Here is a 27,546-nt window from a genome sequence, read left to right as displayed (position 1 = left end):
GGGACAGAGACTCTTAGTCATGTCAGCAGATTTGGTACAAGGAAGAAGCTGAGATACCAGCATGTCCCCTGTAGTGTGTCACACTCAGTGCAGTTTATAAGCTATTGTTGCAATTCATGTGCTGTAATGTGCTGTAGCTATCATGTTCTGTCAATTGTAGTTCATAGGCTCTCATCATATAGGGGAATCAAACAGGAAGCACTTGGCACTTTTCTTTTTATACCTTTCATTACATTATACTTAACTCTTCAATCGTACCCTCAGTTGAACACACACACACACACACACACACACACACACACACACACACACACACACACACAAACACATACACACACAGACACACACACTGAAAGACCAGATCTTACTTTAAGGGATATTTAGAAGTTATCACATTTTAAGGGTTTGCCTTCATGTATTAGATGAGGTGGCTAGAAGGACAGTGAAAAACATGTTCTGTTACCGAAAGAAGAAAAATCTTTTGCAAAACCTGTATTAAAAATCCCAGTATCTTAGATATATTATAGAGTTATACATAATGCAGAAACATAGTAGAAGCAATACTAAACTTCTGCAGAAGTATCATAAGTTTGTCTATAATTATGGGGGAAAACTGAGAAGCCCTGTTTCATTTCCCCAAGGATCCTATGAAGCCTCTTTGGTGCTAGAGAATTTGCCCACCACTAGACTGACCCACTTTCTAACACACAGCCACTTATCATCCTGAAAAGATGATATACACATCCTTTCCAGTGCACTACCAGTCCCTATATCTTAAATAACACATATGGCATCATTTAACACTCATTTTTAATGTGCCAAATCAGTGCCAGTGCCAGTTAGCCTCCCTCAGGTCCAACACTGTGTTGTACTGCAGATTATTGAAGTTTCAGGAGTTTCAAGTGACAGATCTTCACTTAGCTGGTTATAAATTAGCTGGTGTGTAAATAATGTTATCTGCAATGAGTTAATTAAGTCTGGGGTTTGGCTTCACTAAGGAGCTAAACACACCTGCACACATACACACACAATGCTACAGTTCCAGAATACAGGCTACTAATAAGCTACAGTGTCAGTGCATGAGTAATTGCTGTTGTATTCACATGTAAAAATATTTGAGTTTTTAATAAATTAGAAGAGCAGGAGAAATATACAGTGGATCCAGATATCAGTGGGTGTAAGATGGGAATACACACAGGATGAAACAGGTGTTTAAAGTGTTTAAATGATAAATTTCCCCAAATAACTGTCAAAAAGGAAAGATAGTGTTCTCACACTGTGTAAAAAATCAAATTATGCATCCCAGGAAAATAACATGCCAGAACAGGTTTGAGTAAAAAAGGAATGCTGATAAACTCGCAGGATTGTGAAAAGTAGAAAAGTTCTTAGCCTCCATCATTATAGTTTGTAATGGTAGTGATAGAGGTACGCAATTAGCAGTTCTGAGATTTGAACATGGTCAAACTAAAACAAACACCAAATACAGAGATTTTTCTAAAAAGCAGTGCAAAACATTTCCCTCTTTTTCCTCTCACTTTTCTTTTTCCTTCTTTCTCATTTCTCACCCCCGTCAGACTCCTCCTCCCACGTGCACCATTGTGTTCCAGATATCTATTTAGTCTGTTACCCTGAGTCATCTCCATAATGTTCTCAGCTGGTCCCCTTATTCGTCAATCTGTTTCACACTCCCTGTCCCTGGTGTGTGTATGAGAGAGAGAGAGAGAGAGAGAGAGAGAGAGAGAGACAGAAAGAGAAATAGGGGCTGGAAACTTCTGTTTAATTCCTCTCTGAACTAGAAAGAAAGAGAAATAGGGGCTGGAAACTGCTGTTTAATTCCTCTCTGAACTTGGTTTGAGTAGATCTAAAAAAAGCCAGAAGCCTTTATCTGACAGACTGAGCAACCAAAGAGAGTGCATGCGACACATCATCGAGTGAAGATCGATGCTTAAGAGCTTGGCAGATAAATTTTAGATCCTGTGTAAGCAGTGCCACTTCCTCTGCTGCTTTCTCTTAATCTTAAGTGTTCACTTGAAAGTCTTTTCGGCCATGGGAGCTGTTGACTCATGCCTGTTGTGCATCTTTGTGGTCAGCAGGTCTCATAAGACTCATAGCATTGTGTATAAGTACTGTATAGTGTATGTTTAAGCACTTTCTAGATACTGTGGAGAAATAATAATACCACTGCACTCACAAAAACATCTATATCCATCTATTCATACATGAACAAATATTCAAGGGCATGGTCTACATAAAAAAGGCTCAATAGCATATACACAAACACATGCTTCACTCATATGGGCTCAGAGTTCAGGGGCTCATGTAAGGCTGTATCTGATGCTGCAGAAGTTAGGGCTACACTGGGCCCTTGTCACTATTGGTTTGCACAATACTGAGCATTACCTCAGCTGCCAGCCTGTGGGAGGAATACATGAGGAATAATTACCTCAGGAGGCAGAAAAGACATTCCCCTCAGATTCACAGCTATACACTCGCTTACACTAGTATATTGAAATATACTGCTTTCAATCAAATAGTGACTAATAATATAAAGTTATCAAAGGTATTTAAAGTTCTCACTAAAATAGAAAAATGTTTCTGTGGCTGACTCAGACTTTGTACATAACAATTAGAAGTTTTACCACAGGTTGCTGTATTAACCAATTAGATGTTTCCTTACAAGAAAGTAGTCCTCTTTTCCTCTGTTTTATTTTGTGCATGAAAATTCTGTTTTATGTTCTTGTCTAATCACAAAGAGTGAATCCTAATAGAGCCTGATGGTTAAACTGAATCTGAAAACAAAGGAGCACAGCTCCAGAAACTTTTCTTTAAAGGAAAGACTAATATAAGAGATTAATGAGATAAGAATAATCAGAAAATGAGGGTAATAGTTGGATAATAATTTGCTAAAAATATAAAACATTTCTAAGGCTAGCTACATGCTACACTAACGCCCCTGACCTTTCACCCTTCTAATGTTACACAATCATCGTAAAACCTCAATAAATATGAAAATGTATTTAGTTATTTACTTGTTTAAGGATCTGTGGAAAGTCTGTACCTACATCAGCATGGTTCTACTTTTTGATAGCATTATGTTGTTTATATATACATAAATATCTTTGGAGGGAGGTACTTTGGAGAAAGTTGCATATGGAGTGAGTGGAACTGGTGAGTGGGAGTGTGAATCCTTTAGAGGCTATATCTGGCAGATTTAAGCAAATTTTTGAAGTCAGCATTTGAAAAGTATGTTTTAGCTTTTAGTTGTTAGATGCTTTAAATTAATATAAACTCTATTAGTACTGAATTTTATAATAACTTTAATATCTCTAATTAATTCACAGTTGACTGACATGGTTGAATCTATCCACTGCTTTCAGAAGCTGCTGTGGTCTAATATTCTATTGTCTGCTGTTAGAAAGAAGCTGTTAGTGCAGATATATTTAATAGTAGATCTGAGACTTCAGAATCTTTCATAGTACAAACCACACTGTGTCATTTTAGTGCTAATTTTATTTTATTAAGATTTGTTGTTTGTCATTGTTGTTGCATATCATCACTTTGCCTCCCACTGTTCAGAATATGCAATGTGCTCAGCAGCGCTGTCTGTCTGTCTGCCTGCCTGTCTGCCTGTCTTTTCAGCTGTCTGTCTGAATTTACTTAAATGTCCTACGTTAAAATGTGCTCTTTCCATCTCAAAGTAAAAGAGTGAATCTGCTTTTTGCCATACTGTAGTTTGAGACAATCATTTCTAATTATGCTAAATAATTCTCAGAATGCTATATATAGCATTATAGGGCTGTCTGTCTCCAGAAGATACAGGGGCCACTTGGTAGAGGAAGAATATGACAGATAAAGTCAGAGGATGACAGTTACAAACCACGTTCTCATTATTTACCTACTACTAAGTTGTGTAAGTAATTTACTTTTTCAGTCTTGAAAATCTGTGGTAATCGCAGTACATTTTTATGTCAGGCTAGTCATCATTATTATGATGTGTGAATAAGAGATTGTGTAAAAGCATAACTGCAAGTGCTGAACTCCATTAAAGGAACATTTATCCGAGCACAAACTTTGGCTGTAGTCCAAGCGTGTAAGCTTCTGCAGCTGAATGTTTGCAACATCCTATTTTACTATTTCATGATTTGCGAGTGAAGCGAAAGAACATGCTTGAGTGTGTAACTAAATGAGTGACACAGAAGGAGAATGAGACATAAAGACAGACAAATGAGAGGAGACGTAAGAGCTAGCCACTGCATGGCTGACTGGTTCAAGGAGAGAATTGGTCAAAGCAACCCAGATTATACCACTAGAACTACAAACCTTCCTACTGTATGTAGAGCCTTGGACCCTTGGAAGAGAGAGTCTATTTTTCTATCTCTGTATTGTTTTTAAAAGATCTCCAACTGCCCTATAACCTTGTTTATGTATGTACTGTAGCATCATGGATGCTATGGGATCTGGAAATTTCCAAACCTTTTGTCATGGCCATCCTTGTCCCTAGACCTAAACATCACTGAAAACATGTGGGGTGCGCTGAAGAAGATACTCCATAATATTACTTTTTTAAATTTTATTAAAACATATACTGCATATACTGCATACTGTGATTAAAATGTTGACATGATACTCAGAAATAGTACACAAAAAATTATCTTCAAAGTACAAATCATATTGTTTTGATTTGTGCAGTTTTGTCTTTTTCTAAAGGAATGATTCATTTATTTTACATTTTGCATTTCACCCACAATGTAACTGTTGTATAAATCATTTTGTCATTTTGAATCATTTTTCAAATGCAGAAGTGGTTACGCAAATAGATGGATCTAAAATCAGCTTTTTCTCGGTGAGTTATAATAAGAACACTCCCTTGATTCCAAAAGCACAGATAAATATAGTTTCAGCAACTTTTCAAACTTCACATATCAATGCACTGAGGAAGGACATACGTAACATACTCAGACAGCTTCAATACTGTAGTCATTTGTTATCGAACAAAGCCAGTGACAATGTTGGCACAGAGTTACATAAATGTTAAAATGCTTTGTGTGTGTGTGTGTGTGTGTGTGTGTGTGTGTGTGTGTGTGTGTGTGTGTGTGTGTGTTTGTTAGTCTTCTGTTAGTTCCTATAGTTGCTAATATAATGTATAGATTTCAGTAACCATCAGACGTCTCTGAAACAGTAGCCAAGTGCATTAACCACCACCAGTGTCTCACTGGTTGACTTTTGCACCATTAAATCTACTGATTTAACAGGGACATCACAATAACTGTAGTTAGTCTGTGATGAGCTGTATGTGACTAAACAAGTATGCAAGTTAACTAATGCAATATCATTTTTGCTTTAATCCTGCCATCTTCTAGAACTAGTACAAAATCCTAAACCTCAGAATGGCTCCAGTAGCCTGACTAGAGTCCAGCTCAGGATACAGCATGCTTCAAAAAAGACATGGAAAGGCATGCGGCTTCAGACGAGGTTTAGGCCATCGAAGTCTTTCACTTGATAGGCCACACTGATTTATGTGACATTCTTAGTCATTTTTTCTCTCTTTCTCCTTCATCAAAGACTAGGCAAAGACTTTTAGTACTTTATTGGTTTCAGAAGTCATAGTGGCTGAACAAAAAAAGGATTGCATCGTTTGGGTGAAATGTTGGAGCAGGCAACAGAAAGACAGAGTAAATAGAAATCAAGTTATGCATTTACCATTCGATGTGCCAGGCTTTGTGTCAATTCATGCAACCAATTCCTCTCTTCACACAGTGAGGGGATTTAAAAAATGCATAAATGGAAGAACTGAGATTATAAAAGCAGGGAAAGGTGCAATAATATAAACCCAAAACTATATATAATGGCTTCACTAAGTACAATGAGACTCTGTAGGGACTGCAGACTAAGATAGCAGGGAGAAATTAGTAAATCCCATAGAAGAATTATAGTGCCATTATTCTTAAAATAAAAGGCTACTTAACATCAAATGATACTGTTTGTGTCTCTCTGCTACCTCCCTTTATATTTAGAATATATATAGAATATACATAGAAATGATAGAGAATGAAAAAGTGAATCTAAATTTATTCTGGCACTGTGTTGTACCATGGTGACCCCTTACCCCTTTACAGCCCCTTCTCTTTCCTTATAATTCGGAAGCAGGTGGCTCTCTGTAAGATTAATCACTAATCACCATCACAGACGTTGCCAAAAAAAAAGAAATAAAGTCTGTTGATGACAGAAACTTAGGACAGTCACATCAACGTGAAGATTTAAGTGCCTTGGATCACTCTGTAATACTGTTCAAGCTAATCAGCTTGCAAAATCACAGCATCTATTTATGCTAAGGGCAACATGGTCGTGATTTGAGTTATTTTTGGATAGGTGACACTGCAGTTGCTAAGTGTTGTAGCAACCACACTGCAGTCCACCTAGTTTATGCTAAATGTGTTGACTGTTGGCTGTGTTAATGGCTGTCACTTTGAGATAAGGCTACTGAGTATATTATAAAATTAGCCCTGCTTCTCTCTCTCCTTTCTTCACATTCTAGCTCTTACAGAATCATTTATACAGTTTTGTGTCTTTCATGTTTCAAACCTCTTACAGGGAAGTGTTTAATGATAATTTGACTCAAGTGTGCATGATGAGTGGCCTGATAATAACATTACAGACAGGTTATACTCCTTCCACAAATTCTTTGACTAATATTAGTATTCATTTATTCATTTTATTTACTGCTTATTTTACAAACGGACATGGGGAGCCTAGAACATATCCCAGGAGACTTGAAGCACAAGGTGGGGCACACCCTAGAGAGAGTGCACACCCATCACACTCACATTTTCATTCAGGCAGGTCATTCTTTGCATGAGGGAGAAATCCAGAGTAAACCCCACAAGCATGGGGAGAGAATTCACACTCCATGCAAAAAAGCGCAGCGGTGAGAATCAAAACCTCCAGGTGGTGCAAGGCAAACCACTGTGCCCCCTTAGTATCAGTATTAAGTGCCAAAATGTTCTGTCTCATTGAACATTCTCATTAAAATTTATAGCAGTACAAGGGTACTACATATTTTAAATCCCTATGCATTGCAGGTTCAATCAGTCATTCATCTTCAGTAATTGTTTTATCCTGGTTAGGAACGTGATGGGTCCTGAGCATATGCTGGGAATCCTAGACACAAAGCAGTAATAAAATATGCACACACATACACACCTTGTAGGCAACCCATGTAATGTTATTGGGAGGGGGGACAAAATCCGAGAATCTAAAGGATACCATATAAACATAGAACATGACATAATGAAGACAATAACTCAGAATCCAAACTCTGAAGCTGTAAGAAAAAAATGTGGTGCTGGCTGGTGGTGCATTTTGCTGGTGGTATATTCAGGAAATACTATACATGGCTAACTGCAGTTTCATTATAACTAAAACTAAAAGCTTCAAAGCCTAATATCTCCTCAACTAAATATTAATATAATGATGGAATATATAACATTATAAATATAAATGCTCCCAAAGTCCTTATCAAAGTTGGAGATCATTCTGTTAGGTGCTGTGTGATCTTCTTGGATGGAGAAAGGGCTTAATGTGATTCATAGTGTATTAAAGCCAGTGTGAATTTCACTCCAGTGATGGAGCACAAAGTAAATTATACAGGTCAAGCAACTGTCAGGCTAATGATTCTTGAACATGAATGTTTCACTTAACATCTCATGGTACTTCATGGATATGGAGCACTTCTCTGACATTTATTCTTATTCTTAATCAGTAAGAAAGTCTCTTAAGTAGGACTGAGCAATAGTAGATCATTGCATTACATTTATTTGGCCATTCCACAGTCCATAAGGTTGAGACTTGGTAAGTGGGTCATTCTCTGTGAGATGTGTGGCTCAATATTCCTGTGCTTCACTTGGCCCATAAAGGTAAAGTAGGGTATACTGGCAACCCAGAAACAGGGAGCATCTGGGCTAGCTTTTGCGCACCAAGCTTGTGGCCCCATTCAGAGGCCCTCATTACTGAAGATACCAACTAACTGTCCAATTCATATAGCAATCATCAGGCTCATTAACACTTTTGCCTTTTAATCAAAACAGAACATAACATTACATATGCCTTGGTTATTTTAGCCTCATTTGCTATGCAAATCTTCCATCAGGTCAGCCAGTTCAACAGCTTGTTATGTTGTAATGTAATATATACAGTAAATGTCATACTACATAAATATATAAATATATATTGGCTAAAGCTCAAAGCTACAATGGGCAAAGGTCCAGTGCCTCAACCAACTAAGTTTAAACCATTTTGGGAGAAAGTCCCTGTGGAGAACTGTGGCTTACACTGCTATCTGAAATAAGAGCAGCTCTTGTATTACTCATACTGCTCATGTGGGCTCCATCATGGAGCTGCACTGTAGAGACCATTTCACAGTCACAGATGCAGACTCAATGAAAGAAAGCACAGGTGTATGAATCGATCCCACAGGGCAGGGGTTCCAAATGGCACACTAGATCCAGGTCAATAAAAGCACGAGCCATTCAGTAAGGAACTTGCAGTAAGAACAAGTGTGGAAGAAAGTGTTTAAGAGGGTTTAAGTCTTGATGCCTTCTCTGTGTGACAGCAGCTGCTATAATTATTCTTAGTGCATCTGAGATGCCACTGGGGAAACAACTTCAAAAGGTACTTTACTTCAAGGTAAAGCTGAAACCCAGAGGTCTGTTGAGATATGGAAATAGCCGCTGTTGTCTGACTAAGGAAGGTTTTAGATCCATCTGCCAGTTTTACTGTGCAGTCAAGTTCACCTCTTCAATCCTTCATAACAGAGCCAGATTGTGTTAACTCTGTTACGCTTATGATTTCCAGAACCAGCAAACCAATTATGTGAATAGTGGAAAACATATTTTTCTGATGCACCTCCTTACTTCATTGTTTTCTTTTGTTCTTCTTCTTATTTCCCTTTTTCATCAAGCTTTTACTTTAATATTTTTATCTTTGTCCTTTTATTTCTGGCTCATTTTTCTACTGCCTTAATTCCTACTATTCTATTGTAATGTAACAGTAGGATGTCTGATAATCTCATTTTAGTCTTGGCTTCAAATCAGAGTGTTGATCTTTATCTCTCCAGTCCCAGTACCGCTACACCAGCTGACATGCTCACATACACATGCTCTCCCATTTTGCGTATGGACACAGTCTCTATGACAACCTCCACCATTGCCATGGCACTGGTAGCCAGTGCTCTACAGTGTACAACTCCTTAATACTACCAATGAACTGATCCCTTACAGAGACTAAAAGAGTATAGCAAATGATTCCTTCTAATTATAGAAAGCACAAGACTAAATTAATTCAGATACCTATGTGATTAATTTTCAAATATTAATTTACTTAAATGTGTTTTGTGCTTCTTTAGATCTGTCCACAGTACACTATTAGAGTACACATTTGAGAGGAATGAAGTCACCTTTTAGTTATACAACAGAATATCTCCTAAATGTACGGTATGTACAGTAGATACCAGAACACCTGAACAGACACCCTTATGTGGATCTGGTGCATCAAAATTGGAAGCATTTAATTGTCCAGAATGGCTTTTTCTGCAAGGGGTTGAATCCTGTTCTGCATATATATATCTTGTTCATATAAAAAATTCCTAAATCCCCCAAAATATGTCATCAACCTGAAGGACAAACAAACAATTAATAATGATAATTATAAATGTCATCATCACCATCATCACCATCATCATCATCTTCTACACCGAATGGAATTTTATGACATCATATCCTGTCACAGCACATCACATCACGTCCATTAACAACGCCACCATCTAGTGACTAGCAAGGGTACTCACAGGCGCTTAAACTTTCATGGATGATGTCATCTTTCCCAGAATGTGAGCCCCAAAGAGAGCACGAGAGAGGCGTGGGGTGGGGGGTTTTCGGTTGCTGGGTAGGAGAGATCAATATGGCCATCTGTGTTCCTGTGTGTGTCAGCAGGATGCATCACGCCTTCTTGGCACTCCATCCGTTAACGGGTGCAGGTGCCTGGCAAAGTGAACTTGCATCTTGGTGCAGAAATGAATGTCCTGTGAAGTTGTCTAAATTACTTTCTTTTATACCACAGCACCATTGAATATGTCAGAGGAAGTTGATTAATTTCCTATAAGATGACGGCTCTCATAGTGGTTCTGGGAAAGCATAGGTTTATATTAATGCACTCGTATACTCATATATAACTAATATATTATAATTCAGGAGTCACAGGTCATTGTCAGGATTTTTTTTCCAGACACTCCACATAATCCAAGACTATGTTTTAAAGGTTTAAAATCATATCGTAAAATAATATGATTAATATGTATTATTGTTTTACGGCTTTAAGCTTTAAGGATAAGTTTCTTTGTTGTTTAAATAAGGAGTCTGCAGTGTAACTTTATTAATGTGTGTCTCAAAGTCCAAATTTATAGACAAACATATTAAAGAATTTTAGAATTGGTATAATTTGGTTTCTGTGTACGTTTGTAATTTTTATGCATAAGATTTTCTTCCCCCGATATTACTTTATGCTTGTCCTCACAATACTGTCATTTTTCTTTTTTCCTATTAACTATTACATTTTTTGTCTATATAAAGTGTTAATAAACATTAATGCTCTTTTGAATCTTAACCTTTTCACATCGGTTCTCCATGCAATACCCGTATCCTTTAAACTGACAATGTTTGGAGTATTTTTGTTCTAAGTCCATGTGATGTGACGCGTTTGGGAAAAGTATGGGAACATATGGGAAAAGTCTTTTGCGCCATCTAGTGGTGATACAAAATTTGACGCGCTTTTCAAAACATAATAATAATAATAATAATAATAATAATAATAATAATAATAATAATAATAATAACAATAGTACATGTTTTTATAAACCTTGTGGACTGTTGTTTGAGTGACAGGATGAGTTGACTGGAGGAGATGGGATTGGACGCTGTCATATGGCCAGTTATGCGCTGATGTGTTTCAGCTCAAAGTGGCCGCTCCAGCGTAACTGGTTTATGCGGCGCATTAACGGATCACTTTACAGTCTTTTGTGTGTAACGTGAGAGGAAAGTAGAAAAGAAGAGAGGAGGCTCCTCTTGAACCGGAAGCCCAGTTTGTGCGCATCGCTTGATTGCTGTCTTAAATTTTTGAGCCAGAGCGCCGTAGTTTTAGAGAACGCACGCCCTTGCGCTCGCCGCATCCTCAACGCTTCCCCAATGAATCTTTAATGAGCGCTTTAGAAATCCTTAATGGCATGTCACTAATGTCCATTAATGATCTCCGAATGCAGCAGGCTCCGCCTCAATGGCTTCTCGTCTTGGTCTCTTGAGACTTCTTTTAATATGGTTAAAACTTTGAAAACATCATCCTGCTCGCAGTGAACCATCGCTGGACTGTTCCTGCCTCTCCGCCCTTTGTCTTCGCTTTCTGACCGATAAACATGACTTTTCCACTTAGAAAATCTACATCAGGTATGCATTTACTTCACTGGTTTTACATTCTTTAAATGTTAAGTTGAAGAATGAACCTTGAAAATGAATAATGATCACAAATCGTATATTCAAATGGAAAATATGACTTTCTACAGATTTGCATGGCTTCTAAGGGATACATTTGTTACAGTGAGGATATACTGACCAACAGTGTCTTGTTTATAACTTTTTGTAAACATTATAAACATGTAACAGATGGAATAGTGTGAGATGGAAGATGGAAGAGTCGGTGTAGCTGTCCAAGGTGCTGAAAACATACTGCACATACTGCAGTTCCGCTGACATTTCATAAAGTCCGAATTTAGGATATTGAGAAGTTTAATCTGTAGTTTCTCTAGTATAAAGGTAATTAAAATGGAATTTCTTATCAATTCACCACTTTAAATTGTGTTTTAATTGTGTGGTTTTAGTAGTGGGCAATAATCAGTGGAATATCTGAAATGTGTAAACACGCATAGGCCCTAGGAGTGTCCGTGTTTAGTCCTATCTTATTTATTTATTCGCTATTTTTCGCAGTTTTTGTTAATTCTGTGCTCAGAATGGTTTTCAATTTCCAATTCAATTTTCAATTTTTGCTTTAACACTCACTTCTTCACCTCAGACTTACGAGGACTTGTGTAATGCAACAATACTCCAGGAGCATGAATGAAAATGTAAAAAAATGTAAATTATAATTATACTACTCATAACAAGTTGAAACCCTCACGATGTGATCTTAGACTTGATCAGATTTGTTGGTGAAATAGACTCATCACTAAGGTTTAGGGTTAAAGGAAAGTTGCATTCAAATGAATGGATTCAATCTTGAACAGTAGGTGGCACTATAGCAGAACTTCTCTACTGTTGGATAGAGACGAGGAATTCTCTCATGTACACATTTATATCTTTAGAGGATGTGTTTAATTGAAGTGACCAGGTTGGATTCGGAAGGAAGGAAAGGTTGGATTCGGAATAAAACTGCAAATGATTCCAGTAGGTCTGACATTTATAGAAGTACATACAGTTTTACAAATGGAAACACCATATACAGCATAATCTTCTGAAATATTTCTAGGGAATGTATCACAAATCTTAATATTATATGATTAGATTGATTTAGAAAATTATATTATTGTAATTAATGCAACAGTGCAGTACCTTGTTGTTCACAGAACAGATGAACTGGGTAAAGCAGGTAATGTCTACGGTTTCTGCAATACTACTAATTTATTGGTTCAGCTGTTAGCATATTTGGCTTTATTGTATCATAATTGATGGCTTTTGTAATACAAATGAAGAGAACATGTGTTGTGCTGCTCTTTTCAGTCTGGCCTATGAGATAAGCTCTGCCACAGCATCTTTGTATTCACCACTGAATCAGCTACTGGAAAAAAGATATTTTCTATCTTGTTTAATTAAAACAAATTATAATTAACAATTAATGCTCACACAAATGTCCATTTTATACTTTATGTTGAAATGCAAACTGATCACAATATAACTTTAAATCAGAATGTGTGCTGCAGAAGCAACAGCATGGAACATTTCTAAGCACATTGTCAAAATGTGGTACCAAAATAGCAAACAACTGAAGATTCTTCTCTTTAGCCATCTCTGACTGTGAAACTAGCAAGCTGCATGATTTTCTTATGAAGTGTAACACTATAAATTCCACATAAAATATCTATCTATCTAACTCTCTCCACCAAATACCTGATCACAAGTTACATTGGGGTTCTCTTAAAGAACATGCTCAGAGGAGGGTGAACAAAATTAGTACTTACCTCAGGTATCCTACTTTGATGGAACTGCAAATTCTAGAAAGTCATAATGATGATTATAGAGAGGATGTAATAGTTTCACACTGCTTTGTAAAGAAATGGCCTCATTTCCAAACTGTTAAAAGTTTTTCTATACTGGAGGCAGTTGTTAAACGTTGTGCTTTATGACTTTGTCATTAAAGCAAGATGCACTGATTTATATAGTTTAAATGCTTTACTGTGTGTCATGTATCTCTGCCAGAGCAGAATCAAATGATAGTTTCTTATTAAAACAATGTTGGCAGTGTGCTGTAGAGAGAACACAGCAGACCCCTGTGAGCTTTTTTATTTTGGCACGGCAGTCAGTCAGTAACGTAAAACTTTTCAAAGCAAATACCTTGGCAGCTTTACAGCTCACTCACTGCTTTATGTTTTGCTCTCTCACAAGCAAGCACACATTCAGCTCACTGATCTCAGGGAGTGGGGAAGAGAAAGAGAGAGAGAGAGAGAGAGAGAGAGAGAGAGAGAGAGAGAGAGAGAGATCACATGAATATATATGGGAGATGAGCAGGGCTCAGGTGTGCCACATTAGTCAGTACCACTCTAGTTTGTCTTCAAACACCACCCTTCAAATAAACACCCACACTAGACCACTGCTCCACCTTATCACTGTTTCTAAACAATAAAAGAATAATGAACTTTAAAATCTATCGCAACCGTTTACAACCTTCATTGCATTTTCTTTTGGTGTATACGTCAGGATGTGGTAGTCTAGTGATTAATGTGTTGGTCTACCAATCAGAAGGCTGTGTCTGAATCCCAGGTCCACTAACTTCCACTGCTGGGCCCCTGAGCAAGGCCCTTAACACATAATTGCTTATGCTAAAATGAGATAAAAATATAGGTTGCTCTGGCTAAGTGTAAATGGTGTGTTTTGTACATAAGCCTAGCAGCACAGTTCTCAAAATGTTGTCAAAATAAAGTAAAATGTCAGTTCACTGCTACTTTGGCCTTGCTAGATTAAAAAGCTACACTAAACAACTTAATAAAGCACTGCAGCATGCCGAAGCAGTGCGCTTATCATATATTGGGTTAAAATGAGCTTCTCTGTCCTTTGATTTACCTGCTTGCTCTCACTCTGGTGACTGGATTATGATTCATTTATTATTTGTTTTAGCAGTGAAAGATCAGATTGACTGTCTGATATTTTTCTTTTTATAACATTCAGGGATTTTATTATACAAACACAGAAAGCAAGGTCTAGGTTTTTAAACGTGCACAGGTGTAAATTATACATTATACAAATGTGTTACATAATAAATATAGATTGTCTTCATTTTATAGTACTGGTAATACAGACACTGCTAGTTATTATTCCTTTCAACATTATAAAAACAATAAACTAATACTTAAGCTACTGCATTAAAATAGCCACAAACCACACACAAAGGAAATAAATTAATTTTCTGTGGTTGGGATAAAGCTGAAGAATTAAATGACTAATTATGATTTGATCTTTCTCAGGCCTGTCATGACATCTACCAAATCTAACCCATCTAACATTAATTAACTCAAATTAAATGGCAGAATAATAAAATTCAGACTAAACAAAAAACCTTCAAGATCAGATAATAAGAGGTCTAGTCCTTAATGCTACAAATTTTATGTCTCAAATCCCTTTAAAATACACTTCAAACAGGAAGGAAAATACAGATATTTGATCTTGCTGTGAGCTTGACCTCTGTGGATCAATTACAAAATCTAATCTGTTCATCTTCTGGTTACAATGATAAGTCCACATGAAACCTACAAACCTTCACTGTTTGTCCAACCACTCGTTCTTAAGATACAGTTACAAGAATCTTGGAGGGCATCTAATAAAGACCACCTTCTTCATAAAGAGAGCCTCCTTCTTTCTTTTACAATCGATAATAAGATCACCACAGAAGCTGTAGCTAATAGTAATAATCTAATTATAAAAATTTGAGAAGGGCTTTATCTACTAGACACCTATATCACCCATAGTGAGTTAAATTAAGTCCTTATTAAGTTATGGACAAATAAACTGAAATGTTGTATTAATTTAATTTCCATTATATCAGTGTTAAGAATGCAAAACCGTACATTATATGGATTATTCTGTGGATACCCGACCAACATGTGCATTTTGATCAGCTACTGTAATTTCAGATGTAGTCTCCCTTCACTGTTATAATAAGTCTATTCTTCTGAGAAGGTTTTCTACTAGATTTTGGAGCATAGCTGTGGGATTTGTTCATTTAGCCACAAGATCGTTAATGATAGGGGATGTTGGGTGAGGAGGCCTGGTGTGCAGTCAGTATTCCAATTCTTCTCAAAGGTGTTCGGTGGTGTTGAGGTCAGGGCTCTGTGCAGGGAAATCCAGTCTTTCCACTCAAACCTTGACTAACCATGTCTTCATGGTCCTGACTTTGTGCACAGGGCTACTGTCATGCTGGACCAGGTTTGGGCTTAGTAAAGGGAATGTCAAGTCTACAGAACACAGAAACATGCTATACAATTGTATGTTTCAAACATTGTTGTAACTGTTTGAGGAAACATGTATGAGTGTTATTTGGCCATATAGTGTATATAATACAATAATATCTGCATTTATTTTTGTAGATCTCTGTTCCATCACTTTTCTGATACTGCTAGCATGTATAAAATTCTTTCTTATAAATTTCCATCTTCTATCACCCTGCCATGTAGAATTTGTGGATGCAATTTCAGATTTTTATTTTATAAAGAGCAAAACAATCAACCAAACTGTAACCAAAAACCATAATCTATCGATTCATGGCAAAAACAAGGCTGTGGCACAACCACAAAGAGCAACGTTGACAACAAAACATACAACTGGGAGAACTTAAATAGGGGTGCTTATACTGTAGTGAGTTATCAGTGGGACATGTGACATAGACGTGATGTGCTGGGGATGATGGGTAATGTAATTAATTCTCATTCAAACATAATCATGTCCTAATCAGACATAACAGGTCAAAATAATCCTGATTGTTATTTACAGACTATTTGGAGAAATTTAAGAAAAGAAAACTTTGACTGTATTTGCATTGTAAGTCCTAGTAATATACTGACAGTTCATCAGCATCTCAATGACTTCTGATCACTGATTTCTTGTATTAAAAAAATCAGCTCATGAATCTATCAAATAATATGTTTTATGCTTATCACAGGACACAGAAAGTCACCTGAAATGTGAAGCAACTGGAGTTTCATAGTGTTTTCTTTGTTAAAAGATATGAAAGTAAAAATTTTTTAGCTTAAAGTGACAGTGATGTACTATGACAGTCACACAATTTACACATGTACCAACACAAAATGTTTTGTTTTGTTTTTATTTAAACATACATTCTGTAACTATCCCTGTAGCCCCTGTCCTCATATTGCACAATGATATCATGACAAAAGACAGGAAGTCTCAAAGGAACACACACTGCACAACCGAGTCCAGAGGGTGGAGTCAGCCCTGGTCCAGTTTCTCCTATCTGACCAAATGTCCAGGGTTGTAGACACTGTGTGATTCAGTTTGAGTCAGTCATTTGTTATGAGTTTATAGTACCTCATGTTATGGTTTAAGGATAAGGATTTGGGTCAGCCCCAGCTCCACTCCCTGGACATTTGGTTCTGCAGCAAGGCAGAGCAATTTGAGGGAGGAGAGGCATAAAAATGACTGCTGTTGTAACATCAGGATAAGTGGAACAGTGCCAAACGACTTCACGTAATAACAATGCGTGCGTATCCGTACCCAGTGGCACCATGCCATCCCAATAAACAGCGTTTTCAAATATCAACTCCTTTCCTTGTTCTGGCGATTTGATCTGCATCTAGAAGAAAGCACTGGCAATATGAGATCTTCATTTGAGCTCCTGTTTTGTAATTCCCTCACGCAAACGATTCCCTTTTGGTAGTGAACTTCGGACAGCTAAACTTTGAACTTTAAATGCACGAAAGTCGACATGGCATTTGGGGGCTATATATGGTGCCCCCTCATCATTCCTCAATCATTTGCCCGCATCTGTGAAGGGCTGGTGCATGCCTTAAGAGTCAGATATGCCTCAGAGGAGACCGGAGAGGAATTGTCAGAAACGCAAATGCCAACATAGCGTCATACAGCGCGCGCGACCGAGAGCACATATTAACGCGAACAAGGGGCTCTCGCGCAACTCATGCAACGTGGTTAAACACATTCGCATAATGTAGCCTACCTTCATTTTTAACATCGCAACGGGCAATAATTGCTATCGATATAAGGAATACAAACCTCGGCAGCCAATCCGATCTCGTTAACAGGTGTTTGTTGTGGTTGCGCATTACAGCGCATGAGCTCCATCACTTTACTCACTTTCTCTCCCACTCACTCACTCACTCTACCTCCTGCTGCTGTTCCTCCCATGTGATGCCGTGAATGTTTTGGTGGCATCATGTGAACCGCGTTTTGGGGGATTTGAACAGCAAGAGCACAGTGACACCTTTTGGAGTGGAAGGCTGCAGGGAGTCGGTTGTGGACGCCGTGTTGATCCTTTTTTCTAGAAGATTAAAATGCATCGTTGTTGAGACGCGCGCTTAATCTGAGCGCAGTTTACGTTTAACTGCTGAAAGGAGTGTAAACTCTAGTTAGACTTTACAGGTTTGGCGCAACTTTGAATTCATTGTCTGATTTTTCCCAACCAACGATGACTGTGACTCTGATATGCGAAGTCGGATGTGAGTGGGTTAACAAATCTGTGTAGAAATCCGGCTGAGGAGGAGCGGAGGGGGAAACCAGCCTCTCTCAGCGCGCGCTGTCCGGCGGCTCGTCGCCACACTGGCTATGGCGGCGGCGATCGCCAGCTCCCTGATTCGGCAGAAAAGGCAGGCGAGGGAGCGCGAGAAGTCTAATGCCTGCCGCTGCGCCAGCAGCCCAAACAAAGCCAAAAGTGCATGCGAGAAACCGAGCCGTCTCAGCGTCTTCTCCCGGGTCAAGCTCTTCGGTTCTAAGAAGCGCCGGAGGAGACGACCAGGTGCTCAAAGAGACTCGTGTCCATCACCATCATCATGTTCATGACTCCCATTATCACATAAGGATTTTTTTTAACTTTCATTTATACACGCGATCACACTCAAATCCCCATCCATTCATCAGCTACTATCTTTACTAATCTCTGTCAACTGATCATGTTTCCATCTCCATCCGTTTTCTATGCAGCAGTGTTTCGCTTGTGCTTGTGAACTTACCCAGCATAAACTTTATCAGGGTTGAGTGTGAATCCGTGCTTGCCGTGTGCACAACATGCAGCAAAATTATGTAACGCCAAAGCAGAGCTTTCAGTAATCTCAGTGTGAAAATAAAGAAAAATAGAAAAATCAATATACAAATGTTTGTTCAAAAGCAGCTTAGACAATGTGCACTTCCAGGCATTGGTGGCATGGAGGATCCTAGAAAAAGGGAGTGGGCACTGCTTTGTGTGTGTGTGCGTGCGTGTGTGTGTTTGTGTGTGTGCGTACATGTGTGTCAGATGATGGTGAGACAAAAAGGACCCAGTTAAGTAGGTTTGGACAAAAAAATGTTTGGCTTGATCAGCTCTATTCACATTGATCAGGTTCAAGGAAAAACAAAAACACTGAATATGCCTCTTCCAGACAAGTGATTGCCTTGGTATATGATAAAGTGTGTAAAGAGGGTTTATTTGTGCCTGTTTTTGTCTTTAGACTGTGCAGTCTGTGGACACTCCCAGTGTAAATCACGCAGGCAGATATCAGTGTTAGTAAACAGAATTCTCAGTGATAACGTGCATATAGAACCACTAAGGCACAATTTCAGAGGTAAATGCATGTTTCTTGAGGTAAGTGGGTGCTGCACAGTTCATAGTGACTCATCTTTCTTTTCAACTTGGTAAACCGAGTGCCATTAGTTTCATTACAGCCTTTTTATTGTTACACAGTTATGTAGTAATAGTGCCAATTAGGATGCAAGTATTTAATTGAGAGCCAAATTATAGTGTGAGTGAACCATTTTTCCACGTAACATTTTCAAGCTATTCTTCTCAAGATTTTCTAATTCCACCTTTGACTCATCACAGTCACATACAATCAAATCTGAGCATAAAATAAGATTTTCATGGACATTGTGTCTGTAATATTAAACCCTTGAACAGTTGAACAGTATCAACGATGACTAACAATATAAATATATTATTACCTTAAAATAATGTTAGGCGATCTTGGACACCAGCACACACTGTAGCTCAAACTCAGCTCTGTAAATCGTTGTTCATTGCTGATTATAGAAATCTTTGTGTATGTACTACATTGCTGCTGTTTACTGTTTCCACATACTGTATATCCACAATTCCACCATTTTTTGTCATATGCACATACATTTTCATAATGTTGTAATTGTTATTTTATACAGTTTCCATAAACACCTTTTGTAAACACTGTACTTGGTAATTAGTATAACTTAAATGCCTCTATATGAATAAGCCATGCATTTGACATGGAAATAAAAAGATTTTAGATCTATGTAGTCATAGAAACATCATCAGAAACATGGACAACAACAAACAAAAGTAACATATACAATCATACAGATAGAAAGTGAGTTGTAAATATTTTACATAGCTTTATGTTTCGATACATGCAGACAGAGTTTGGCAAAAACAGCAGCTTGAACTGTACTTTTCCTACTGTTCTTAATGGAGATTGTTTTTTTTGTTTGTTTGTTTTATCACCTGCTCTAATCTCAACCGTCTCTTAGACATGCTTTGGCACGGTACATTTTCTTGTGCATTTATTTCACCTGCTATTTGTTCAAAATCAAAGGCAGGCACCGTGATGTAATTGTGAAGATGCTCATTCTGTTGGCTCCTTAGAGAATAAAGACAATCTTCTGGCTTCCTCCATTAGTCCCAGGATGACTACCTGCAGAGGAATAACAGGAATTCTGATCTTCCACCCAGTAATGAAAATCTAAACTTGTGGCTTGAAAAGACATCTGCCTCTTTTTAGAACCGGAGCAAAATTCTGAACAAAACTAATGGAGCACAAAGTAGCTAGGGCATGCAAATTACCAGGACATCTCCCTGGAAAAGAAACAGTGGCTGAAAGGTAGGGCAGAAGATGGATGGAGGTGATAAAAGGAGGTGAATAAAATGGTAGGAAATTTTAATAAGAAAAACAAAGTGAAGCTGGCTAATAATTTTGAAATGAAGTAAAAATCATATATGACTAAGACATGATTACAGGTAATATGTAAGCTAAAGCTGTGAATCTTTCTAAAGATTTTTCCAATTTGTGGTTCCTATTGCACAATGTACATTGTGCTAATTTTTGTTCTCCAGTTCTGGTTTTCCTTTTCTGTGTAAAGCATGAGTAACCCTACTGTTTCCGATGCTACACACCGTCACACTTCAACACTAATTACACTAGTGCCTGTCTCACAGCATTCTCTCTCTCTCTCTCTCTCGCTCTCTCTCTCTCGCTCTCTCTCTCTCTCTGTGTCTACCCCTCAGAGCCCCAGCTGAAGGGGATTGTGACGAAGCTGTACAGTCGGCAGGGCTTCCATTTGCAACTCCAGGCAGATGGAACCATTGATGGAACGAAAGAGGAGGATAGCAGTTTCAGTAAGTCAGCTGGAGGCTTCCCTCAGCTTTTTGAACCCATTGCACACTATGCAGTGAAATGTATTCACCTCCCATAAACACACCAATGTTATGGGGCTTCAAAAGAAAGAGGTTCCCTTTGAAGTTTTCTCTGAAATGGAGCTCTGCCCCTTCCATGCATTTATTTCACTCTCTGTAAATCTGTCTCGTACACACTCCTTAATACACAAACCTATGTATAACACTATTGTATTTCAGAAGGTGAATGTACCACTATCGAGAACAAAAAAAAAAGACCAGTCAGTTGAATACATAACATATCATTTCCTTCACTCTGAATAACAGAAGTTTTGGCCTTATTCAACAAACAAGCAAATGTTTTTTTGCTAGAATCAATGTGCAAACTTAAAGTCATATAAAGTGGATTTCTGCGGATTTCTCTTACAGTTTATTATTTACACCTCATGCATATGCCACATTTCCCAGGCATGCCTTACCATGTACAGAAAGCATGACCTAATTTATAAAGTGTACTGAGAAAATTTAAATTATGGTGCAAGAGAAAATGCTGAGAAAAAAAATATTATTCCCTAGGGATATCATATCAGTATTAACATATGAGATATAATATCAGTATAAACTTATGAGAGGTTCTAAGTCTTTTGTAAGGTCTTTTGTGAGGCAACTCACAAAAGAGCATGTACTCATATCTCTGTACAGATCATGATTAAGAATATAAAATACCATAAGATATTATTCAAAAGAAAGAGAACAAGAGAGAATGCAAGAGAAACTCTATTCAAAGGAATAAGAATTGAACTGAAGTGTGAATAAGACTAAAGTAGGAAGATTAAATACAAAGAACATTTTGTACTTTTTTTATTACTTGTGCTGTTGGCTGTTGGTTTATGTCAAAAAGACAAATATTCCAAAGATAAAAACGGATAAATATTCGCATTACCAAAGTATACACACATTTCATAATCACAATTGATTTTTTTTTTGGAACGTTGCTGAGTAAGAGTCATTTTATTGAATAATGTTCACTAGGAGAACATATGCATTAGAAAAATTAGACTTCCACGACCTGAATTAACCTAAAAGAGTTATTGGTATAGACTATAACATTAGTTTTATTTAAAAATGCATACTGATTGTGCCTTATAGAGCATATTATTTCTCTTAAAATGCATGCTTAATGCTAGCCTTGCTGACCAAACAGTAAAAAAAATTATAGCTTGTAGATTAGTTTTCATCATCATTCCAGTCAGTCAATCACTTCTGTATGCTGATGTCATATCAGGAGATATTTGCTCAGAAACCCAGGATTACATTTTGATTGATCCATGTGTCTAGAGCACATTTTGCAAATATGACTCAAATGTGAAAAAATATTTGCTTGGAAAACTAATCCATGGTGCTTTATCAACTCTGATAAAACAAGCATAAGTCAGTGGCCAGAAAAAGAAGCAGAAATCTAGAGCATTATCTTCACTCTGCCTTATGCTGATTTCAGCTCTGAGGCACTGGTTGGGTACTGAAGAGTGTGAAGACTGCTATCTTCTTATTGACAGTAGTCATGTCCCTTGCACCTCTTTATCTTTGTCAGTCCCCAAAACAGAATGTGTCCTAGCAGAGAAGAAGTTACATGGCAATACGGCAGAGAGCCGCTCAGGCTGAGACATAAAGCAAGTGGCACCTGTTTGGCATCTGTGCTATATGACATCACCACTAAGAGTATATGACATTTCACAGCCTGTAAATGAGCTAAGTCTTTCTTTTCTGATCCCTGAGCCATAATGACACTTATCTTCTGTAAATGAACATGGGTCATGAGTAGACTGGATGACTCTATGGGGTATTTAATTTCATCCCTCTTAGAACAAGGAGGCAGAAGCTCATAGCATTAAAACGTAGAGCTCAACAAGTTTTATGGCTGTCTTATAATTAAGTACTGATTGCAAATGAATGGATACCTGGATTAATCTGCTTTACCAAAACTGCACAGCACCTAGCTTTATGATAAATCCCATATTATTTACTTTAAATTATGACTACCGCTATTAGACACTCTAGCAACATTATTTGGTAGCTTTTTGAGCTATAGGTCTGTCCTAATTGTCAGCCACTCCCTATTTCTATGCCAGTACTGGCTTGCTTGGGCAATTTATCTGGATTGAAAATGATTGAATTATGTAACAGCTTGTTTCCTTTTCTCATCTGATGCTAATACAGAAATGTGGTTGCTAGAGAGGAGAAGTTAGAAAAATGATAGCTTCTATCTCTCATCTCTCATACTGCCAAAATAGCATGGTTAGGAGCTGGCTGCCTTTGTCTCCATAGCAACGGCAATCTAGTCCTGTGTGTGTGTGTATGTGTGTGTGTATGTGTGTGTGTTTGAAGCAAGTGGAAGAGGAGTCTGCTCACATGCACAGATATCACATCTATTTGTTTTTGTTACTTAATCCTCATTAAAATATTAGTGCATGATCAGAGGGGGCAGCTGAATATTAATATTAAATATGAATAATCTTAGGCACATGTGCTGAAAAGATATCTTTAAAAATAATGAAATTAAAACATTAATTACTTGATTTTTGGTGTGACAACACTGTGCATCAGTATTCTCACATACAGGCAGAATTTCCACATACACTTTTTGAAAACATTGACTAGTAAGATTTTCTAAGGATTTTGCAGAACTTACCTCAACTCTCACAGTTTAGTGCGACTTTGGCTATTTGTTGTAATCCCAGTGAATTCATGTTCATGTTATTTCTGTAATTCATGTTTTTTTTCTGGAAAGTCTACATTATGCATATTATCTTCTCTGATCACATTTTTTTTCTGTAACATTTCATTTTTGTTACAGATAATGACAGAAATTTCAAATGTTTGTTACACAAATCAATAATTCCAATGTCCAGTACTAAGTCATAAAATAAACATCTTAGAAAAAATAGGGGGTCCTAACAATTTTGCACAGTACTGTATATTCTCACTGTCCACTTTATTAGGAACACATACAGTATACAGTACAGCACAGTACATACAGTACACATTACCTTTATCCCTAATGAGCAAGCCAGAGAAAATGTTGGCATGGAATGAGTCCCTGAGACAATATGAGGAAAAAATCTTAAAAGGAACCAGACCTAGTGTGATTAGAATAATTTCACTTCTATTACTATAGACAAAAAGTGCAAATGTGTAACCAGGATATTCATTCAACATATAACATGAAGTCTTTCTTGTTGAAGTATGAACAGTTCAAAGATGTCCATGGCAATTGCAGTGCAAAGCCATCTTCATGGTCTAGAAATGGTACTATCCACAACAATCCCATGTATCTCCCGGCTGTCCATGTGGAGCCATCCTCAGCAGCAAGCAGCCTCCAAAAGATGTGAACACCACTGAAGTAGGCATCTGGATGGACCAGGCTGGTCGAGAGAGAAGGGGTTAGGATCTCAGGAGAAGCATGTGTGTCATGACAGAGAGAGAGAGAGAGAGAGAGAGAGAGAGAGAGAGAGAGAGAGAGAGAGAGCATCCAAACATGCAAACAATTAGACAGCATCCAAACATCCCAGTTTAGAAAATCTCCTTTAAAGGTAACTAAAATGTCTATTCACAAAAAAGGTAAAACACCAAAAGAACCAACAGGAACTGTATATATATGAATATATATATATATATATATATATATATATATATATATATATATACATACTATGGTATAGCATATCAAATGATGTAAGCTAGAGATGAAATTAGGTAATATATCATACTCTAATTAATTAACTAATTTTTCAGATGCAACACTAATGCTGTTAATAAATACTAACACTAAGTTTTGATGTCACATCCATCACATGACTCTCTGCTGTTTAATCCCATTCCGTAAGTGATTTTTGTGAATATCAAACAAGTTTCAGTCAAGAGACTTGTGAAATGAGCACAGTTCTTAAATTCAGTACCAGTGTTGAGCAATAACGTGTTACTAGTAACCCATTACTGTAACGCAGTTACTTTTGACAGTAACTAATACTCTAACGCATTACTTTTTAAATAAATTAACTCCGTTACCATATGGTGCGGTTGTCCGTTAATTTTTAAACTAATTCATTTAGGCTGAAGTGTAGCCTACAGCCTAACCTGTTTACAGCAGCGACACATTGAAGGATTGGTGAATGCCAACCTGTAAACATGAAGACGCTGCACTGTGGGCGTGTTTCCGTTTATTCAAGTATGTGCGGCAGCAATGGCGAGTCAAGGCGAGAGCAAGACGAGTTTCTCAAAGTGGAAATATGCTCATTAGTTCACTTTAGTTGAGCATAAAGTCAAAAACCTTTTAGTCAAATGTAAGCTGTGTCTTTCTGGTTCGAAGGTCCTATCCATTAATTGGAACATTAACGAACATTCTTTAAAAAAGTAACTAAAAAGTTACTTTTAACAGTAATGCGTTACTTTTTGGTGTAAGTAATCAACAAAGTAATTGAGTTACTCTTTGGATGAATTAACTATTAACTGTAACTAGTTACTATTTCTTAGTAACTAGCACAACACTGTTCAGTACTGGAAGCCTAGAGTTTCAACTTTTTCCTGCTTCCAACACTTGAGATTCTGTATGGCTTTGAGATATCCGGGCATAGAGGACACACGTCAGCACTGTTTTAAACCCGAAATAAGAAACAGAACAGCTCTCACCCTTGTAGATCTCAGGGGGCACAAACAAGCAATTACTGCAAGTGGGTCATTTGGGACTGCAAGCCATCACTAAACAGCACAGCCAACCATATGGCTTTGTATCACCTCTGAAAGCACAGTGAAAGTTAATCTGACTGGGCCATAAGAAAACCCTGACAAAGCTGTTGGTCTGCAGCCATTTTGCTAGCAGTTCTTCAGTTGTTAGAAAACAAATCAACTATAGCCAATATTTGCATCAATAAAATAACCAGATAATTGTTAATAGGTTTCTGTGTTCTGAACAACTATTCAGCTGTATTACCTAGCTAGCAAACAAGAAGATTTGTCATTAGCTCTCATTTTACAGCTAGTTGCCTGGCACTACATTTCAGTGAATCTAAGTTAATGTCAGGTCAGAAATGCAAGCTGAGTGTCAGTCTGATCAGCAAGCCAAAGGCCATTTTAGATGATGTATGATTTACAGGAAGCTTGTTCATTGCAGTATCTGTTTCAAGTCTGAATGTAAAAGCGTCTAGTCTCTAAAGCTGGTTATAAAGCTAAAGAGCACATAAAAGGCCTCCTAATGGCAGCTAACATTAACTGAGTTGATGCTTCCAAGTATGATACAAATGTGAATTGAGGAATTACCACCATCCTGTATTCATTACAGGAAGCTGGTTCAATTGGCTGTCTGATTTGAAGACTAAAGGTGAATTCACCTAGCCCACAAGACCTCTCTTAGCATTAATACCATTTAAAAGGTCTCACATTGACAAGGTCGATGCTTCAAGAATCAATTTGAATATATTATTCAGAAAATAATATCACACTTTTTAAAGTTACTGCTTGATAACCAGTGTACATACGTAGCTTGCTAGTGTTACAAGTGGTAGCTAGTCAGCTAGCAGCTGACTTGTATGGTTTATCATGCACTAGCATTTACTTATTTATCGGATAATGTTTCTTTTCTTTAGCTAGTAAACATTAGTATATGTCAGTTTTATGGTTTTGATAAAAGTAATGATTAAATAGAAGTACAAGTGTAATTGTGATAGTTTTCTGTCACATAGAAGACGTGGACATAATTGCTGTTGAACAATAGCTTTGATTATCACGCATGCTGGATAATCAAAACATGTGACAGAGATGAGTGTGGTGAAAAACAGGCAAGGTCAAAGTATGAACAAACAGCATGAAGTAGTCTAGGCTAGGACAAAAACATGAAAACCAGCACAATATCCAATATCCAGGTAGACAGTGAAAATAGCAAGTCATGGTATCCATTAATATAAAGACAGAGCATATACTGTACTTCACACTAATAATATGTGGCTGTAAAAGTGCACAAGTGTATGTAATCAGTAAAATGTCTGTGGCAGCCATGTTTATAGGTCATATTGTGCTCCAGATATAGATGTTGGATGCTGTTTCCGGTGTTGACATGACATATTCAAAATGGCCCAATCAGACTCTATAACATTAACCTCTACATGATACAACCTCAAAGACTTTCTCCTTTCTCCTTAGTACTCATATCATTAGTACTGGCTAATCTGAATTGACATAATTTAATTATGATTAATAGATTTTACCTGTAAACTTTTAGTTAAAAGATTAGGTACAATTTGACCCAAACAGAAGCCCAGAGTTAATGTATGTTTGAGGATTTGTTACACTTCACTGCACTTTTGTGTAGCTCTGCCCATCCAGCACTGACTTGGGTTGTGTTGGGAGCAGAGCAAATACTCATCTTGGTCACTAAATGTCATGTTTGGCTGCTTTATTGCATTACGCCTCTTTCCACTGAGAACTTAATTTGATTTCCAATCAGTGTGTCTGGACTGGAGGCCTTTCCTTCTGTTAACCTGAAATCTAATAAATGTTAACTTGTCTTTTTCACCTTTTATAATGCCAGTTTGTATTTCTATGTAATCAGTTCTGTCACATGTGTTAGGATTGCTGTCCCTAATGAAGTTTACTAACTAAGCAGCA

General features: G+C 37.5%; 1 protein-coding gene across 8 annotated transcripts in view; it reads left to right on the top strand.

The window, feature by feature from the left end:
• Positions 1–27,546, top strand: part of fgf13a (fibroblast growth factor 13a) — a 101,399-nt gene that overhangs the window by 55,613 nt on the left and 18,240 nt on the right. For 7 of the 8 annotated variants that reach the window (XM_060885639.1, XM_060885638.1, XM_060885640.1 and 4 more), the window contains one exon: positions 20,782–20,892. In XM_060885639.1, coding sequence (XP_060741622.1) covers positions 20,782–20,892 — 111 coding nt within the window. Of the gene's footprint in view, positions 1–18,011; positions 18,292–20,781; positions 20,893–27,546 lie in introns of those variants that run through there. The other variant, XM_060885645.1, reaches the window with a different exon arrangement.

The sequence above is a fragment of the Tachysurus vachellii genome, chromosome 13 (genome assembly GCF_030014155.1).
Source record: "Tachysurus vachellii isolate PV-2020 chromosome 13, HZAU_Pvac_v1, whole genome shotgun sequence".
NCBI classification, from domain to species: domain Eukaryota; kingdom Metazoa; phylum Chordata; class Actinopteri; order Siluriformes; family Bagridae; genus Tachysurus; species Tachysurus vachellii.
The sequence above is the reverse complement of the archived record's forward strand: the minus strand, read 5'-3'. Positions and strand labels throughout refer to the sequence as shown.